General features: G+C 43.2%; 1 protein-coding gene across 4 annotated transcripts in view; it reads right to left on the bottom strand.

The window, feature by feature from the left end:
- The window catches only part of POLK (DNA polymerase kappa), a 215302-nt gene that overhangs the window by 76108 nt on the left and 118847 nt on the right, over window positions 1-20347 (bottom strand). For all 4 annotated transcript variants that reach the window (XM_029575127.1, XM_029575146.1, XM_029575117.1 and 1 more), the window contains one exon: window positions 1350-1516. In XM_029575127.1, coding sequence (XP_029430987.1) covers window positions 1350-1516 — 167 coding nt within the window. The remainder of the gene's footprint in view (window positions 1-1349; window positions 1517-20347) is intronic.

The following is a 20347-nucleotide window of genomic DNA, read 5'->3' as shown; positions in this document are numbered from 1 at the left end:
AATGCACAGAAAAAAAGGTTAACAAATAAAAATAAAAAATATATACTTAAGATGATACCTTTTTATTAGTCCAATAAAATGGTATCTCTATATATTTATTTTTGCTAACCTTTATTTCTCTGCATTCTTTGTGCTGTATTTAGATTTTTCATGGACATCTCAGACAATAACTTTCAAACTGGCATGCGAGTACACTAAGTGCACGTGTCGGCTTGTGCTCAGAGGTGCAGCTATTTTATAACTTGCGCACGTTATAAAATAGCCTGGCCACATACACACGTGCACCAAATTTTAAGTGGGCATTTGCATGGGCACACAAATCCTGCTTCTACCGTGAAAGTCAGGGGGTTTTAAAAGGGGAACTTGCCCACACCATTCCCAGTTTAACAACTAGGTCCTCCAACACCCCCTCCCCCCCCTCGGTATATAGCCTACACCTCCCCCAGTTACCCAGACCCTTTAAACCCCTCAGAAGTGGCTCGATCCTTTTATTTTTAACTTAAACGTCATCCATAGCAGAAGTACTGTTACACGGCAGAGGACCTCGGCATGCACCAGGGCGCACAAGTATTTACATGTGCATCTCTTGGCCAGGTCCTGAAATGCCCGCACACTTCCCCGCCCCTTTTTGGAAACTTTTGAGATGTGCACGCCGTGGCATTTACACACGTATATGAGCACTTTTAAAATACAGTCGGCGTGCTTAAGCCCAACTTCTTTGCGCATCCCCTAATTGATGTGCACACTGGGCTTTTAAAATTCACCTTTCAGTGTGCTGCCTGTAAGGTGTGCTGCCTGTAAGGGATCAGCAGAGCAGCATAGAATATCTAAGGACTGTATCGTAAATAAGGAGTAGCTGCAATAAAATATTAAATAAATAATAATTTTGAAAACTCTACCAGGAACTCACTTCATTCTTGCACTTGTATTGATGCTCATAATTGAGAGTGCAAGGTCTACTTTGGTGTTTGTAGGTTTAAATACAACATGTTTACACTGTTTGAAGATCTGCTTTAAATCTTTTGCTTTAACTTTTTTCATGTCAGTGTAGAGGTGCATATACCTACAAAATCATTCACTGTCATTATTTTCTTACAACACACATTCCTACAGAGTGAGACATACAAGTGCTGGGAAACAGGAGGAGTATCTTATGCTCTAATATTCTGCAAGCATTATTCATCGCATTTCTTGTGAAAGGGTTTGTGACAATGCAGATCAGAAAGGGGGGTCTTAATGGATTATAGAACTGTTAACAAGGATTATATAATCTGTGAAAATATCAAATCTAACAAGACAGTCAAGAATAATATTTAAAAAGGGTGTGAAGAGATGGAAAGCATGCTTACTTTTCTATGTGTGTAGAGCCCAAGCCAAGTGAGATATTTAAGAAGTTTTGCCAAGAGTTTTCAGAGAAAAGAAGAGACAGCAGTGCCCTCTGTTGGTAAAGCTCTGTGCAAGTAGTAATTCCAAGAGCTTTTAACATTTTCTCTGTGACTTTTCCTATACCCGGAACCTAAAAGAGGTAAACATGCTACATATTTTTTAAGGTAAAGATTTGAGTCATCTAATTAATTCTTGAATTTTAACATTCATCACAATGGGGGAAAAAACCAAAAGAAAAACTTGTTTTTTAATCTGGGCATGATGCGCTCATGATACAGCCACTACTTACCTGTATGTTTTTTCTATGAACCTAGTACAAGAATTTAATTTTAGAAATGTTTTAAAAGGGAGTAAACACCCCATAACACAAACTGCAAGAGTTCTGTTCCTTGACATAACATGTATATGCTTAGCTGCCATCTAACATGTGCAACAGGATCTACAGGTGTCTCTATTCTTTCTATGCCCCTGCAGACAGGCATTGCCAGAGCTCCAAAAGTATGGTCATCTTATTACCAATGCTGAAAAAAATCAGGAAGCAGATCGCATCACAGCAGAGGAGCCTTCCTTCACCATCATGATACCATTTACCTTGATCCCTCTTGTCTGCCTACCTGCCAAGGTATCGCTGTTGACATGTGCCTCTCCTCCTCCTTTCCCTAGAGTAATTGCTGCCACCTGGAAAAGTAATCTTCCTCTTTCCATACTTAGTCCACCCCAAGAACCTGTGGCAAGGTCTTTATCCCTCCCTCCCTATCCAGCCTGAGGAGCTACAGACGGCATCCCCCCCCCCCCCCCCGTTCTACCACGAGGAGCCACAAGAAGCCTTCCCCCTTGGATGGGGCTGTATAAAGGTCTTGGGAGTGATGGGGGTAGCAGTTTATGGAAACCTAGGGGGGAGGAAACCTGGATTAAGACTACAGGCTTAGTATGAGTAGGGAATGGAGGCAGTGACTCCCAAATGCTCCAGGTGCAAGGGCTGAATTGGGGTATCTCTGCCCTCTCCCATGCAAACTCCTTACTCCTCCCCCCCCCCCCCCCCCCAATTAAGCAGGCAAGCTACACCTATGATCACGACTTATGAGCTGGGGCTGGCTACCAAACTGTTTTGAATTAAGGGTCAAACAAGTTGTAGGTAATACATTTTTTACAGACTAGTGTATGTGACAAGTTTTTCAGAGTTATCATCCCTTTATCAGGTCAGTAAAGAAACAGTGCAGTTACAGTGGGCTTAAACAGTAGAGATTCTGCATATGCCATTACAGCTCAGTAAGGGGAAGGAGGTGGGGGGCACTGGTGGCAGAAATGACAGAGGTAATGTGACAATAAAACTTTGCAGTTGAAAGGGCCTATATCTGATAATGGGTGAGAAAGCCAATACCCTTACTGAATCAGTCTAAGACTTAGATCAATGTTTTCCAACCAGTGCGCAAATTTGGTTCCATGTGCCACAAGGATTGAACAAATTTGAAAGTATGCCACGAAATAAAAAAAGACTGAGAAACACTGCACTAGTTTTAAAGGGCCATCACTGTAAAGTCTTTAGTAATGCCTGGGGAGGGGGGAAAGGGAAATGTATCTTGTAATTGTTAAGCACAATCAATCCCTTACTTTTATCTTTAAATCTGGTCCATGGAATTAAAAAGTATTTTGAAGCCTGTTTGAAAATAAAGCTTTCAGAAAATAGAATGCTTATGTCAATCAATCAACTGTGACTTCCATAGAGTATTTGACATTTAAGGCCTATTAGAATTTCTCAGCTGAAGTGGCAGTTGAGAAAGTTTCATAGTAACATAGTAAATGAGAGCAGATAAAAATCAATTGGCCCACTTATCCTAAAAAAAAAGAGAGCAAGAAGACTGAAAAAAAAAAAGACAGATGGAGTGGTTTGCTCTTCGAGGAATATTGAAGACAGCGAACTTGCTTATCTGTTAACAGGTGTTTGTGGACAGCAGAGCAAACAGCAACACCAGATGGGTGACATCATCTGATGGTGTCGAATCGGTCACTTCTTTCTCAGCTCAGAGCTTTTTAGTCCATCCTGAGCATGTGTGATATTTTCCAGGCTGCTGTTGGCTTGCAACCTGCCCTCAATCTTTTCCTTAGCTGATCTCAACTTCTCAGGGAGGAGGAAGGGACCTTGTGGCTGTTTGTTTTGCTGTCCTTGGAGAAACACCTGTTACAGGAAAGCAACTTTACTTTTTCCATGGATAAGCAGCACAAACAGCCACAGAAGATGGGACTCCTGAGTTGAGGATTACAGCGTTTCTGTAACTCAAAGGCATGAGTGAGAAGTTGAGGATTTATTTTTGATGGATTTGAGTACATCATGCCCAAAGATATAGTCCAGTTTGGTAACATGCTCTATATAGTAGGGCTTTGTGAATGTGTGTATTGTAGACCATGTAGCTGCTCTGCAAATGCCCTGGATAGATTCCAAGTTAAGATATGCCATTGAGATTGGAATTGCTCTGACATGATGGGCTTTTTCTGGTTGTGCAAGCTCTTGCTTCCTGGTTGAGTTACAATGAGATATCTGTTGATTAATCCATCTAGACAATGACTGGTTCTTTACAGCCTCTTTTTTCTATATGCATTATAGAATATAAAGAGTTGGGATGACTTCCTGAACAATTTTGTTCTGTTCATATAGAGTTCTCTTCTACAATCCCATGTATGTAAATCTTGATCAGACTATGTTGTATGTGCTTTTGGATAAAATGCTGACAACGTCACAGCTTGGTCAAGGTGAAACATATACACCACTTTTGGTATAAATTTTGGATGCGCTTTCAGTGCTACTTTATTTTGAAAATTTGTGTGTACGGTGGGTAAGTAACTAGACCTTGAATCTCACTTACTCTTGTTGCTGATGTTATGGCAATTGGCAATATGATCTTCCATAAGATGAATTTTAAATCCGTAGTTGCACAGGTTCATATAGTAGTCTCATTAATTGCCATAACACTATGTTTAGGCTTCACTGTGGAGGACAAACTCTTATTAGTGGTTTTAAATTATAAACTCCTTTTACACACTTAGATACCAATGGCTCTTGGGAGATCTTGCTGGTGATAAGCAGCAATGGCACTTAATGCAATCTTACTGAACTAGATTTTAACCAAGTTACTTAAATCAATAAGATATCTTAACAATACTGGAAATGGACAGGTGAAGGGTCTGTTTTTTGTTCATGACACCAATTCACAAACCTTTTCCATTTATAATTGAAAGATTTTCAAGTAGTTGGTTTTCTTTCTGCTAGGAGGATGTTTTTTTATATCTTGTGTTAGGTGAAGCTTTTAAATTAGTTGGCTATCAACATCCAAGCTTTTAATGCTAAAGTCTGGAGATTTGAATGTAGTACTGAACCCTTGTATAGTGTCAAGAGGTTTGGAAATAATGGCAGTTTGATAGGTGGATGTTAGGATTTTGCCTATTGTGCAGTCTTATCCTACATTCATAATGCCTCTCCAAAAGCACAGCCCCTCATCACTAATCTTGCCAAGCTCTTCCTCACTGCCCTTGTCACACCCAAGTCTCAGCCCTATGCAACTCTGCCTTGCCAGAAGCTCCCTGTCTTCTCATGTTATTACTTCTGGCTCCATGACCTGACCCTTGTTCTTGCCTTGTGACCCACGAGCTTTCTGTCTTGCCTTTCCAAGTCATATGGCCTATGGGCCTTCTGCCTTGCTTAGTCTTGTGGCCTATGGGTCTTCTGCCTCACCCTATGGTCTACGGGCCTTTTGTCTTGCCTTGAGGCCTTCTGGCCTATCTTGTCTTGTTCTCTTGCTTGAGGCCATTTGGCCTAATTAACTTTCTGTCTTGCCTTGAGACCTTCTGGCCTTTCTTGCCATGTTCGCTGCCTTGAGGTCTTCTGGCCTAATCTACCTTGTGTTGTGCCTTGAGGTATTTGGGTCTGTTCCTTCTATTGCCTTGCTGCTTTCGGGCTTGCATGTTCTTTGTTCCCTTGTCTGCCTTACTTAAGTCCTGCCCTAGTCTGCCTGGTTGGTTTTGTCTTGTCTGTTCAAAGTATCCAGTCTGGCCTGTACCAGAGTCCTGTCTTTGCCTTTTCTCACCCTTGTCTTGACTAGTTCCAGGTCCTGCTTATTATCCAGGCCTTGCCTTTGTCCTGCCAGTCAAGCCTGCCTTTGTCTACACCTTGTCTCCAGTCAGCCCTAACCAAGCCTTGTCCACAGCCTGCCTTGTCCAAGCCTCATCTCCACCCCGTCTTGTCCAAGCCTCATCTCCAGCCTGCCCTGTCCAAGCCTCGTCTCCACCCCGTCTTGTCCAAGCCTCGTCTGTGTGGACTCACCACTATAAAATACTAAAGATTATGTTGTCATCATCGCTGACACTCCTCAGAAGAAATCCTGACCCTCTCTATTTGCATGGGTTTCTCGGTGACAGGTCATGCTTCCTGAGGTTTGGTGGAGAGAAGCGGGCTTTGAAAAGAGGGAGCTAACTGCACTGGCTGACGAAGAGCGGCTCTTTCTCGAAACCTTACCTGAAAGTGAAGATCCAGACGAATTGCCAAATGGATTAAATCTTCTAAGGAGTCCGGTGGATCTCGCCCTGCCAATTCATCCTTAATGGACTCTGATAATCCTTGGCGGAAGATGGCTGTGAGACTGTCCTCTCCCCAGCGAAGTTCAGTGGCTAAGGTCCGAAAGGATAGCATACTCTCCCCCACTGAATGAGAGCCCTGCCGAATTTGTAGAAGGTCCGAAGCTGCGAAAGCCGATTGTCCAGGCTCATCAAAAACTAGGTGAAAGACTTTAAGGAATTGATCTAGGTTATCCAATAATGGATCTTCTTGCTCACATAGCGGGGATGCCCATGCTAAGGCTGGACCCTCCAGCAGTGAAAGAACATAACCTTTGTTTTGTCGGAAGGAAATCGAGGTGCTTGGAGTGAGAAATGCATTTTGCACTGATTAATAAATCCCCTGCACTGCTGCGGATCTCTGTTGAAACGAGGAGAAGGAAGCAAGCGAAGGACAGCACGCTAGGTGAAGAAGTAGTTGGGGGTGGCAGTGGAGTAGCTATAGCAAGAGCATCCATACGAGCTGCCAGTCTTTCCAGAACTGCCATCACCTGGTCCAACACTCCTTGTTGTTGCTGTACCCGAGTAGCCAGACCCGGAATCGCTTGTAAGGCTGTTAGGTCTACTGGATCCATGGTCTCGACTAACTGTTATGGTTTGTGAATCCAAGAAATAGAGTAACAGCCTTACCTCAAGCAGGAGACTGACTGGAGACTGAAGAGCGACACTCAGGCCGAACAAAGATCCCGCAAGGATGAGAGGCAGATGACATCAACCAATCCTAGTACAGGCAGGAGTTGAGGCAGGCAGCAGACAAACCAAATCCAAGGTCCAAACCAGGGTCAAGGCAGGCAGCAGGCAATCCAAATCCAAGGTCCAAACCAGGGTCGAGGCAGGCAGCAGGCAATCCAAATCCAAGGTCCAACCAGGTCAAGGCAGGCAGCAGGCAATCCAAATCCAAGGTCCAAACCAGGGTCGAGGCAGGCAGCAGGCAATCCAAATCCAAGGTCCAAACCAGGGTCAAGGCAACTGAAGAAAACACACAGTGAAGGAGCACCAGCAGCATCAGCACAAGCAAACCTGTAGCCGAGGCAAGAAGGTGCTGTAAACGCTGTGTTTAAATCCCCAAAGTTCCCGCTCTTAGCGCGGGAACTTCTGGCAAGGCGCCCGACACACTGAGGGGGAGGAGCCATGACGGAGTGCATGTCCCACTGCACTGCCATCAGGAGATGCCACTGACGATGGCCATCGCCGCGCAGCGGAACCACCAGAGCGGGACAGATTCTGGCTTGTTTCATAACAATCACTTTTCATTCTCTCTACTCCTTCAGGTGTGTCCACTCTGTTGCAGATTTTAGAATCATCCACAAAAAGGCAAACTTTTCTTTCTAATCCCTCCACAATGTCACTCACGAAGATATTGAACAGAACAGGTCTCAAAACCGATCCTTGAGGCACTCCACTTAACACCATTCCCTCATCAGAGCGGATTCCATTTACCATTGCTTCAACCAGTTATTAATACACTCCACCACCTTGGTGCCCACACCCAATCTTCTCATTTTGTTCACGAGCCTCCTATATGGGACCTTATTGAAAGTTTTGTTGAAATCCAAGTAAATCACATCAAGAATACTTCCTTGATTCAGTGGTCCAACAATCCACCAGATTTTAAATAGTTCACTATCCTTTCCTTCAGCAATGTCTCCATTAATTTTACCACCACCGAGGTGAGGCTAACCGGGTTGTAGTTTCCAGCCTCCTCTTTGCTACTACTCTTGTGAAGCGGGACCACCACCACTCTTCTCCAATCACATGGCACCACTCTCGTTTCCAGGGATCTACTAAACAGGTCTTTCAGCTGACCTGCCAGCACATCTCTGAGATGCCTCCTGGGTTGTACCTCATCTGGCCCCATGGCCTTGTCCACTGTTAGGTTTCCTATCTGTTTCCATAAATTCTCTTCTGTAAAGGGGGTTGCATTTACTCCATTCCAATCCATGGTCTTGTCAAACAGTGGATGGAATGGAGTGAATACTAAACTGAAGTATTTGTTTAACATTTTTGCCATTTCTTCGTCATTTTCCACACACTGCTCTTCATCATCTTTCAATTTCACTATACCACTTTGGGCCTTCCTTCTTTCTCTGATATATCTGAGAAACATGTTGTCACCTCGCTTTACCTCTTTGGCAAACCTTTCTTTCGCTTGACCTTTTGCTTTCCTGATTTCTTTCTTCGTCTCCCTCAGTTTCGCCAAGTCTTCTTCCCTGTGTTCCTCTTTTTGGATCCTTTATACTTCCTAAATGCTATTCTTTTTGTATTTTTACAGATACTGCTTTTGAGAACCAGAGGTTTCTTTCTCCTCTTACTTTTGTTTAATTTTCTAACATATAGATTTGTTGCCTTTGTAATAGCTTATTTTAATTTGGCCCACTATTGTTCCATCTCACCCATTATCTCCCAGTCTTCTAGTTCTTTCCCCAGGATCATACCCATTTTGACAAAGTCTGTGTTTCTGAAATTCAAAACTCGGGTCTTCGTGTGACTTTCTTGTATCTTATTTTCAATATCAAACCATACCGTCTGATGATCACTGGTGCTCAGATGGTTACATACTTGGACATTAGAAACATTATCCCCATTTGTGAGCACCAGATTGAGTATCACAACCACCCTAAATTTCGACAGGCAACTCGGGATTAACATTTTATGATCGATAGGAAAACCTCAGTTTATCATGGTTAACTTTATAACCTTCAATCACAACCTCTTCCCCACAAGAACCACTGTATTCTAGTGTACAGTAATGTGCGTCCACAAATACAAATGAATGGTACAACCAGTAAATCTAGAACTAGTATCAAAGTCTTTCACCAGATATCTGTAGGCCCCTTATTCCAAGGGTCTGTATAATATCACAGACTCTGTTTCGGTCCAGGGTCACCTTGCTTTAATTTATAACATCATTTTTTTGTTTTTGTTTTTATAATAAAATCTCCAAAGTCTCAATGTACTCTTACTAATTTTCTCGCGCTTACTTTTCTCAAAACATGCACACTATCCACAGATATATAAGAGGAGCTCTAATACTCATCCATTAGTTGGTCAATGGATGAGTATTAGAGCTCCTCTTATATATCTGTGGATAGTGTGCATGTTTTGAGAAAAGTAAGCGCGAGAAAATTAGTAAGAGTACATTGAGACTTTGGAGATTTTATTATAAAACAAAAACAAAAAATGATGTTATAAATTAAAGCAAGGTGACCCTGGACCGAAACAGAGTCTGTGATATTATACAGACCCTTGGAATAAGGGGCCTACAGATATCTGGTGAAAGACTTTGATACTAGTTCTAGATTTACTGGTTGTAACTTTATAACCTGACAGAGTCCCATAGTGGACAAGGAGGTCTAATAACGCTGGCCCAGAAACTGAAGGGGCAGACATATAAATCAATACTTCATCTGCATGTTCTCTGCCCCCAAATTTAATATTATGTATTCCAAAATGTTGCCTTTTAGCAGCAGCCAGGGATTCAATAGCTAAGTCAAAAAGAAGGATCGACAAAGAGCACCCCAGTGCATTCCTCGTGCTATATTAATAGCCGAAGTCAAAAAAGCATTCAACAGCAACCGTGCTCTGGGGCTCTTATACATTGCTCTAACCCAGCCTATATACCTGTCTGGTATGCCTACCTGTGCCAGTACCTGGAACAAAAAAGCCCAATCCAACCTATTAAAGGCCTTCTCTGTGTCAAGGTAAAGTATCAATGCAGGTTTACCCCCTTTTTTGCTATGGAAACACAAATTCAGATTGATCTTCATGTATTAAATTTGGAGTACTGTCTACAGTCTTAGCTTTAATATTTTCGCAAGTATTTTTATGTGAGAGTTTAATAAGGAGATAGGTTGAGCATCCTTCCTCTTCTTATATATAAGGGAAATTGTAGCATTGGCCATGACCTTTAGAGCTGTATCCAGTTCCCCTGCTTGATGAAACAGGATTAACAGGAAAGGGACAGTCTCTGGGAAAAACTTCTTATAAAATTCCATATGGAATCCATCTGGACCTGGGCACTTCTCACTTGGGACAGCCTTAACAGCCGCCTGAATCTCATAGATGGTAATGGGGACCTCTAGACACTTCTTTTGCTCTGTCTGTAATTGGGGAAGAGCAAGGCCATGGAGAAATTCTTGGATACCATCTAATCTGGGAGACCTGGAGTCTGTGTAGAGATTGGAAAATTACTGTTCCATTTCCAAGGAATCAGCCATAATCACTCCAGCAATCACTAGCAAAACTAATGATTTTACAGCTCAAAAAACACCTTAAAGGCTGTCAAATTCCAGGAGTATAGTCTTCTTTCATGTTGAACTCATTAAACTCCGATACAGCTAGACTTAAGGAGCGCTTGAAAATGTTTGTCACCAAGGAGAGAGGTATTTAGCCACCACAAAGTACTGTGGGGCTTGGACAGGGCTAAATTAATGTTTATCTGGATTGCATGATGATCTGAAAGTGTACATGTCATAATGATGCTGTCAGATATAGAAGAGAGGGCATTGGGAACACACATAAAATAGACAAGTCTGCTATACATAGCATGTTTGGGGGTATAATAAGAATAATCCCTTTCTCCCAGACCCAGATATCTCCAGACATCCACCAACTGAAATGTCTGAGTGAAGTCAGCATTACTGGGGCTCCCATCCGGCCCAAGTTTCACTCTAGAAGATCTGCCAATGCCTTCATCTAGACAAACATTCCAATCACCTCCAACATATAAGTAGTCAAAACCAAAAGAGGCTATTTTATCTGTTAAGTGTCTATAGAAAGCGTGCTAATGAGAATTTGGTCCATATATATTAACAAAGGTAAACCTCACGAGTGTAATGTACAATCCAGTATAACATATCTCCCTTCTACATCAGAGTTCATTCTATTCACTAGTATGGGTAAATTTTTATCAACTAGTATACTGACACCTCTGCTTCTGGAATTGTAGGAAGAATAATATACTTCTCCAACCCACCCTGTTTTCAATTTTTCATGTTCCCTGGGTGTTAAATGGGTCTGCTGCAAAAATAAATTTGCGCTTTGCTTCTGCGAGCAAATTGCAATATTCATTTGCATTTAATAGAGATGAAATCCCCCTAGCGTTCATAGAAATACAATTAACAGAAGTAGTCATAATAAAATCCCATAGACAAAGCAATGTACATAATAAGCAACTTGGTTACTCTTAAGATAAAATTACCTAGCATGAAAAGAGAGCCATCTTACAAAATAGATTAATATGCGAATGGATGCTAACTCATCCACAATCTCTGAGTAAAATATATGCTGCAGAGAGGACCATCATATAATATGCCTTTTTTTTTCACTCTCACCATCCCCTAACCCAAAACTCACCCAAATTCTCCAACTAACCCTAAACATTTGGTCAGTTAATCCCAAACCCAAACCCATTTGTAGCACACAACATAATTGCAAAAACACAGACCCAAAACCCTTCGGATGGGATAACCCCTGTTTTATTGTAAAATAAATATTTTACAATAATGTTTTTTATTGTAAAATAAATATTTTTATTGTAAAATATTGTAAAATAAATATTTTTATTGTAAAATATTGTAAAAAATTTTATTGTAAAATTTTATTTTTACAAAAAAAAACAACTTTCTCTTCCCAAACCAACCCCCATCCTTCCCTCCCTATCACTCAAAGGAACCCTACAATCTTCCCCCTGTAATAGATCAACCAGATAATATCCAGCATAAAACATGTAGTGTAAAAGCAAACAAAATATATGGATTTTAAAACAAAAGAAAAAAAAAAGAGTGAAAAATTCAGTGTGAAGTCTGTCCTGAAGCAAATTCAGCCAGACTTCATGGCACTGACTAATGATCCCAAACATCATATGTCCCCTTGCTTTCGAAATTGCTCCTTGCTGAATGTTGAAAATAAAAAAAGAAAATACAAGATCCATGAACTGCATATCCGGAAAGAGAGATAAAGAGGTTAAAAAGAAAAAATAAACCATATGAGAACTGTCAGGCCTGAAACGACACTCCAGCATTTTGCAACCAAACATCCCACAAGTCAGAATGTACAGTCCCTTGCCAGGATCGACAGAAATAAGATTAGAATCAGTTGCCGCTTGTGTCTCAAAGTAAAAAAAAAGGGGCTTGTACACAAGATCCGTTTGCATAGCTCTGGAGTTATCATGATGTTGGGTAAACTTGAAGGATCCTGGCATCTGGTTGAAATCAGTGACAGCAAAAGGGGGAAAATAAATAAATAAAAGAAAAATTGTGCATCCAGCATATCCAGGTGGAAAGTAAAAATGCATTCATCATTTACACAATGTCTGTTTTCTACAATGCCTATCAATCAGTCTCATGCCTCTCAGCTGTGAGATCTGCATTAACTGTTGCGATGGAGGTGGACCCTTGTCCTGGGGAGAGTGGAGAATGGCTCCCTGGTAGGGGACCAAGGAGTACTGCCCCCAGGGGGTGGAGCACGAGAGGAGACAGAGGCTAGGATGAGCTTCACCACTGGAAGCCTGAGGTCCCCTGGGTGGAGCCCGTAGGGATCCGGGCTGTTTGGACTTAGGTGGGCCTCGCAGGGTCTCCCGGAGAGGTAGTAGAGAGGTGTGCCCACGATCAGCAAGGGAGCGCAGTCGGACTTCACGCTGTTGGCCTGGAGAGGCAAGGAAGGCTCAAACAGCGTAGGCGATGACAAGGTAAGGGACAGAGCCAGAATCAGGAGACATAGTCAATGGTAGCCGAGGTCAGAATCCAAGATCAATCCGAGGAGTAGTCAATTAGGCAGAGGTCAGGTTCCGGAGGTCAGACAAGGTCACAATGCAGGCAGAGGTCAGGATGTAGGCAGCAGACAGGAAGGTCAAGGAACAGGCCGAGGTCATACCAGAGAGACAGTCTGAGGGTACCACCTGGGAAGATGAACAGACAGACGCAGGAACAGGAGGACGCTGGAACAGTAGGATCCTGGAATAAGACTGTGAACGCGGAGGCAAACTAGTTCACAATACAATGCCGACCCGATTGCCAAGGCAAGGAAGTGCATGCAGGGACTTCCTTATATTGTTCCATCAATCAGGGCACGCCGCGGAGCTAGGACCTGCCCCTGGCCCTAAAAGAGGCTGGGCGGTCCGCGCGCACGTAGGGGTGTGGCTGAACGCCACTAGGAGATGCTGTACTTCCGGCGTGAGGCCTGGTGCCGCATTGGAAGGCCCGGCGACCACCGCCGCGGGGACGCCGAGCCTAGCGGAGCTCATGGGCTGCCGCTGGGGAGGCCGACCCGTTACCTGCAGAGGAGCTAGCAAGGTGAGCAGGCCCGTGCGTGGGCCGGATGCGGACGGGGCGCGCAACATTAGAAAATGTGGCCCCATGCTAGCAACATTCTTGAGATGTCACTCAGTCAAGCTTAGTCAAGCTTGATTCTGCATCTTTAACTTTATCAAAAACTACTACTGCTTTGCCCTGCGTAATTACCCGCAACCGAGCCGAGTAAAGCATTGTGTAGCGGACTTCGCTTTTTTGCAATTCTTTCTTAATATTCATGAAAGCCTTGCCTCCTCCTCTGTAAGTTATCAGAGAAGTCCAGAAAGAGCATCACCCGATTGCCTTGGAAAGTAAGATTTTGTATTTCACGGGCTGCATTCAGTATTCATTGCCTCATCTCGGTAGTGATGTAGCCTGATTATTACAGCTCTAGAATGGTCTCTCTGCACCGGCAGAAGCGCAAGGCCCTATGTGTCTTGTCAATTTGATGCAGTCCTTTTCACAGGTTAAATTCAGTATTTCTGGCAACCATTTGGAAAAAATTGCCCGGCATCATGGACCTTCCATTTTTCTGGGATCCCCCGCACTGTTGCAGCACCGTGATCTGTTTTCCAGATCATGGAGTTGTCTTGCACACCAGCTCCATTCCATTCTAGTTTACTGATTTTGGTGGCACTGACCAAGCTAGTAGTAAGCTACAGGTCCACTATCCTGGTTTCTACCCTTACCTCCTCAATATGTGAACTATTTTCCTGCACCGATTGCACTAATTGGCAACTTTTTCCATGATAATACCCATATGCTTATCCAGTTTTTGTGAGATTTTTTTCTGCAAACTTTTCTAGCAATTGATACAAATATGCCTTGTTCTCTCCGGGCGGGCTAGCCTCAGCATCTGTGCTGGCCTCCTCCTCTGAGGCTGCGTCATTAGCAAGCGCCATTTTGTCAGTACGAGCAGCTTTACTCACAAGCTTATTTTTGTCATGATACGCTCACTACTGAAGGTAGGGACCGACTGCCGGTATCTTTCGCCTGTGGTATTTACCAGAATTGAAAATTAGAATAAAGATGTTTAAGGATCCTGTGCAAGGGTTCAGCCAAGCTCCTTAGGCTAAAGACACACCGGATGTCCAGGGAAACCAGCTTTGACTTGGCCAGTATGGCACTATTAAGATCACTGATCCTTTGTCTTTGTTCAATTTTTGGATTGTCCTTGCTATCAATAGAATTGGTGGGAAGGCATATAGTAGGTGTTTATTCCATGGAATAAAGAATGCATCTCTCACTATCACTTCAGTGGATGTTTTCAAACAGTATCAAGAAAGGCTGTAATTGAATGGAAGTGCAAAGAGGTTCACTTCTAGCATTCCCCATTTCTTGAAACGTTTTCTCAATGTGTTGCTGTGGGTGGACATTATGTGTTGCAGCTGACGACTCAGCTTGTGTGAAATTACATTGTCCTTTCCTGGAAGATAGATTGCTGAGATATATATATATATTTTTTTTTTTTTCCTTTTGACTGCTCATTCCAAATGGTTAGTGTGTCTTTGCAAAGTAGGGAGGATCCTATTTACCCTTGCTTGTTTATATAAATATTGCAACCTGGTTGTCTGTTCGAAGTGTTTTATTTTTCAACAAAGTTTATAAACATGTAGGCCCATTGAAAACAGCTTTCAGTTCCAGCAGGTTGATGTGGAGAGACAATTCCTGTAGCGTCCACTGCCTTTTGTGGAAATTGAATCCATATGTGCTCCCCATTCTTGATGTGAAGCATCTGCCATTAATATATTTGGAATTCTGGTGGATGACTGTTTTGGCTGCAAAACAGGTTGTTTTATGGTCCACTATTTCAGTGAGTGGATTAAACTCTTTGTTTACAGGAATCCTGTTACACAGAGGCTGAGATGCTGATCCTAATAAGACTTCAGATGCCATTTCATAAGCCTCATCTTCAAATGTACAAGGGGAATAGCATGCACTATTGATGCCATATGGCTTAATAATTTCATAAAATTCCAAGCTGTCACCCATTTTTTGCGATAAAGAGTTTGCGCCACACTTTGCAATCTTGCTGCTCTTGGGCCTGGGAGATTAGGCTCTTCCCTTGACCAAAGCCAGATGAGCCCCTGTAAATTCTAACAGACTGATGCAATTAATAGTGCGCTCGGCTGTGCGCATGGCTTTACACGGCTTGGACGCGCGTTTTGGAGCGTGCCCAAAACCCCTCATAGCAATAAGGGGGATTAGCATGACCAAACCAGTGCGTAGCTAATAGCGTTCATCACATATAAATTCATGTTGATGAGCTCTATGGCTAATACCCCCCATATGCAAAACAATGTGTGCCGGATGTGCTCGATGCTTGAGGAGGCGCTAGAGACACACAGTTTCTCCTAGTGTCTCCTTTTACTGCGGTAGCCCATTTAAATATTAAATCGGGGGCCCGGGAAAAGTGGATTGGTGCACATTAGGAGAGCGGGTGCTCAATCAATGAGCGCCTTTTCAATGCGCGCCGATATTGTATTGGCCTGTAAGTGTAATGTTGGGCTAATTGCTGCAGCCATGTCATAGCTAGGCTCACTCACCTTCCAAACACCGATGTAACTCCCCTTCAGGCGTGCGCATGTACTGCCTTCCTTTCTAGTCTTCGTGGTGGGAAAACCTTGCCACAGCGCCGTCTGATGGCAATCACTTCAGGGGGATTTAAACATCAACTGCGCCTGCTCAGACACCTTCGCAACAGGTCTCCTGCGTTAGAGCAGTGCTAGTTGCTTCAGTGTCCGTGCCTTGTTCCTGCTTCCTTCTTGTGTCCCTTCCTGGTGCTAGTTTGTCTCTGTGCTGTCTTGCTCCTGGTTCCTTCTCTTGCCTCCCAATTTTCTGCCTTGTTCCTGCATTCCTCCTTGTCTGTGTTCCTATGTCCTCTCTTTCTGGCTTGCCCTCTTTCTGACTTGACCTTGGATTGGACCTGGATCACCTCCCCCCCTCGCCTTGACCCAGCTTAACCACCAACTTAGCCCTTGGCCACCAACTTTCCATCAGACCAGGAAAGTCCTGACAGTCACAAGAAGCTGCAGGTTCAACCCAAGGGAAAGTGGTTGGCTAGGCAGAAGACGAACTCCCATGGCATAAGGAGTCATTACTTCACGTAGTAATACTAAGGGGTAGATTTTAATACATGCGTGCACTTCCTGGCGCTCACAAATGGACGTGCCAATTTTATAATGTGTGCACCGGCGTGCATGTTATAAAATTTGCGGGACATGTGCACCAGATTTTGTAATCCGTGCAAGCAAAGGGGAGTACAATTATGCAAAATTCGCACTGCGACGCATCGCAGCCTTCCCCATTTCCCTCCCAGTCCACTCAATTAAGGAGCCTCGAGCCCCGCCCCCTCCCCGCCCCTTTTCTTCAGACTGACATTTCTGCACATACCTCCCGTTACGTGCATGGCTGTACCCCTTCTAAAATGGGTAACTTACGCGTGTAACCCAGAAAACATGCCCCTGCACGCGCTGAGCAAGCCCCGGGACGCGCGTATGTCCCGGGGCTTTGAAGAAGGGGCGGGAAGGGGGCAGGTTCGTGGCGCCAATCCGGGGGCGGTCCCGAGTCCTCCGGCACAGCGGCCATGCCGGAGGTTCGCCAGCCGGCGTGCGCAAGGTACACCTGCAAGAGGCAGGCACAAGAAATAAAATAAGGTGGGGGGGGATTTAGGTAGGACTGGGGGTGGGTCAGATAGGGGAAGGAAAGGGAAGGTGGGGGGGGAGCAAAAGAAAAGTTCCTTCCAAGGCCGCTCGATTTCGGAGCGGCCTTGGAGGGAACGGGGAAAGCCATCGGGGATTCTCTAGGGCTCGGTGCGCGCAAGGTGCGCAAGTGTGCACCCCCTTGCGCACGCTGACCCTGGATTTTATAACATGCACGCGGCAGCGCGTGAATGTTATAAAATTGGGTGTACATTTGTGCGCGCCACATGGCGCGCACAAATGTACCCCACACGCGTAGGATTAAAAATCTGCTCCTTTGTGAATATTCTTAGTGCTGCTGCTAGCTGAAATGGTAAAACACTTTGTATTTATACTGGTGATCCTATAGAGTGAACCTTAAGTATTTTCTGTGTTTTTGGTTGATTGGGATATGTGTATAGGCATCTTTTAGATCTATGAAAGTTAGCCAGTCTCCTTTCTATAGAAATGGAAGGATTGTACCAGAGTTCATCTTGAACCTTTTTTTCAGGTAACTGTTTAGGTTTTTGAGATCTAAAATGAGCCTTAGATTTCCTGGTTTTTGGTTTTTTTCAGTATCAGGAAGTATCCGGAGTAGAATCCTTTGCTTTTTATTTTAGAGGTACTGGCTGAATTGCTTTGGATTGTAAAAGAGACTGCAACTCCTGACTATCTGCAATTGATGATTCGAATGAATGCAGATACATGGGGAATGTTGCAGTGGAAGACTTATGAATGTTCAGACAATACCCATGATTTATGATTTGAAAACCCATTTGTCCGTGTGATTTGAATTCTAAAAGATGCAATTAATCTTCCTCCTACTGGTTTATTTAGAAATGGGCTTTAAACAGATTCTTTGACTGCCTATCAAAAACCATTGCAGAGGTTGATGAGCTTGTCTTTGCTGTTGTTATTGAATTTGCTGTGGTGTCTATTGCAGTAGGATTGGATGCTGCCTGCAATAGTGACATGGAACATATCTTTGTCTTTGAGATAGTAGTGTGGTTTCCAGTACAGTTCCTGTCTGAATTCTTTTGGATGATGTAGCCATCTGTGAAATGGAGAGGGACTGCAGAGCTGAACTTAGATTTATTATGGACTCCATGTTTCTTTGACCTTTCCATAAAGAAGGTTTTCTCCTAAACATGGTGGGGGGTCAATATTCAGTAGGATATTTAGTGACAAGTTGTCCGGCTACAGGTAGCCGGATAACTTGTTCCGTTTATCAGTGGGATAAACGTCCTGCTGAATATATTTGCTTCAAGTTATCTAACTAACCATAGCCAGATAACTTTAAACATAACTGGATATTCTTTTTGAATATCGCCGGTTATGTATCAAGTCATTCGACTATAGTTAGCTGTATAACTTTGGACTTAACCGGACATATTCAAAAAAGAATATATCCGGTTAAGTAAATTTCCATTAAAAAAAAAAAATTAGCAGACTGTCCCCCACCTCTCTCGCACCCAAGTTGCCAAGGTCCTACGGGGCCAAACTAGCTATCCCCCCCTAAAAAGGGTGCATTTAATCATAAAAATAAATATTTGTGGCCCGGAGTCTCCCCTCCTTGTAATACATCGTAGTAGCCTAGCAACTGCAGAAGCATCTCCAGAAGTGCCGGTCCCGTATCGTGGTAGCAGACTGCCATGATTTTGCCAGGAACCTTGAACAAAAGGTACAGGGTCGGGAGAAGGGAAAGGGTTGGGATGGGTGTTGGGTGTGAGTCTCTGGAGGCTGCTAGATTGATTTTTTTTGTTTATCAGGAAGGAGATGCAGGGGGTGGGGGGGGGGGGTCTCCCGGCCATATATATTTTTACAATTAAGTGCACCATTTTTGAGGGGTGGCTAATTTGGCCCTGCAGGGCCTTGGCAACTCGGACGGGAGGGAGGGAGGCAAGGGACAGTCTGCTAATTTTTTTTTTTTTTTAAATGCAAAGTAACTTAACCGGATATATTCTTTTTTGAATATATCCGGTTAAGTCCAAAGTTATATGGCCACACGAGGCTGGATAACTTTAGTCCTGCTTCTAGCAGGTCTAACGTTATGCGGCTAACTTAGTCGGATATACCCAATATTTGGCTAAATTAGCCAGATAACAGGACCCCCTTCCCAGAATGCCCCCAAAACGCCCCTTTCAAATCCAACTAAATTATAGCTGGATAACAACATATCTGGCTATAATTTAACTGGATAAGAGGTTCAACGTGCCGTTTAAGCCATTTAGATGGATAACTTGTGAGTTATCCACCTAAATGGCTTTTGAATATCTACCCCGGTGTGTCTGTCAACTTTTTGAGCACATCCTCCTTTAGGCCAGATGCTCTAAGCCAAGCCATTCTTTTTGCTGCTATGGCAGAAGCTGTCTCATTAGTGAATAATTTTAGCTCCTCTCAGTGAGCTGCTTTGTGTGTTCCTTAAGTTTTTGCAAATTGTACATGGGTCAGATCATCTGCATCTGATGCGCATCTATCATCGATGTAGGGTCACTCCTTGGAAGATCTTTTGCCATCTATATTCAATAGCCTATGGTCTTTCCCTGGAGGGGGTATTGAGTATACTTAGTTTTCTTTGCCTTCTTCATGGCTGACTCTACAATCAGGGATTCGTATGGTAGCTGACTTTAGTATGCCCAGGGCAACTTTGAATCCTATACTTGATATCTATATTTTTTGCTGCTGGTTGTATTATATTTTAGTTTGCACCTGTTGCAATAATTCATGTACTGGGATGGATCTGATTTGCTTTTCTGAGTGAAAATTCATTACTTTCTGCCATTCTGTCAGGCTTGTATATTCTTGCACCAGATTAAAATGAATGGCTTCAGTCATCTTTTGAAAGAATGTGGGGTATATGGTATCTTCTGGTGGCACTGAAACTCTACCTGGTTCAGGAGACAGGTCAGACAGCAGATCTGGGGAAGGTAAATGTGCTATATATTCTATTGAATTAAATAAGCTCTGTGAATCTTGTGATACTAAATCTACATGCGATGTAGATTCTGATTTGGAGTCTTCATTCTATGTTTTCTTCTTTTCTTTCTCAAAGAATGATGCTGGAAGTTTAACATGAAGTTTTTCTCTAAGTTTTTAAAGAAACTGAATCTAAATTGGTGCTTTTTCTTTTGGCAATTTTTCATATATGTTTTAAAGAAATCAGACCAGTGTTTTTGCATAAAGGAATGAATTTTTGGTAATGGTGGTAATAGTAACAGTGGCCCTCTGTTACTGGAAGGCACCTCCACCTATAATACTGGAGGTGACTGAGCATGGATGCCATCGGGATCAGAATCTGATCTTTTCCTTGAAGAGCTGTCTTTATTCCTGGCATTCCGATGCGTCAGCATAGAATGATTCCACATCAACAAATTGGCGCTTCTTGTG

This window comes from Rhinatrema bivittatum, chromosome 1 (assembly GCF_901001135.1).
Source record: "Rhinatrema bivittatum chromosome 1, aRhiBiv1.1, whole genome shotgun sequence".
NCBI lineage: Eukaryota > Metazoa > Chordata > Amphibia > Gymnophiona > Rhinatrematidae > Rhinatrema > Rhinatrema bivittatum.
Note: the sequence above shows the minus strand (reverse complement) of the source record. Positions and strands in the feature narration are given on the sequence as shown.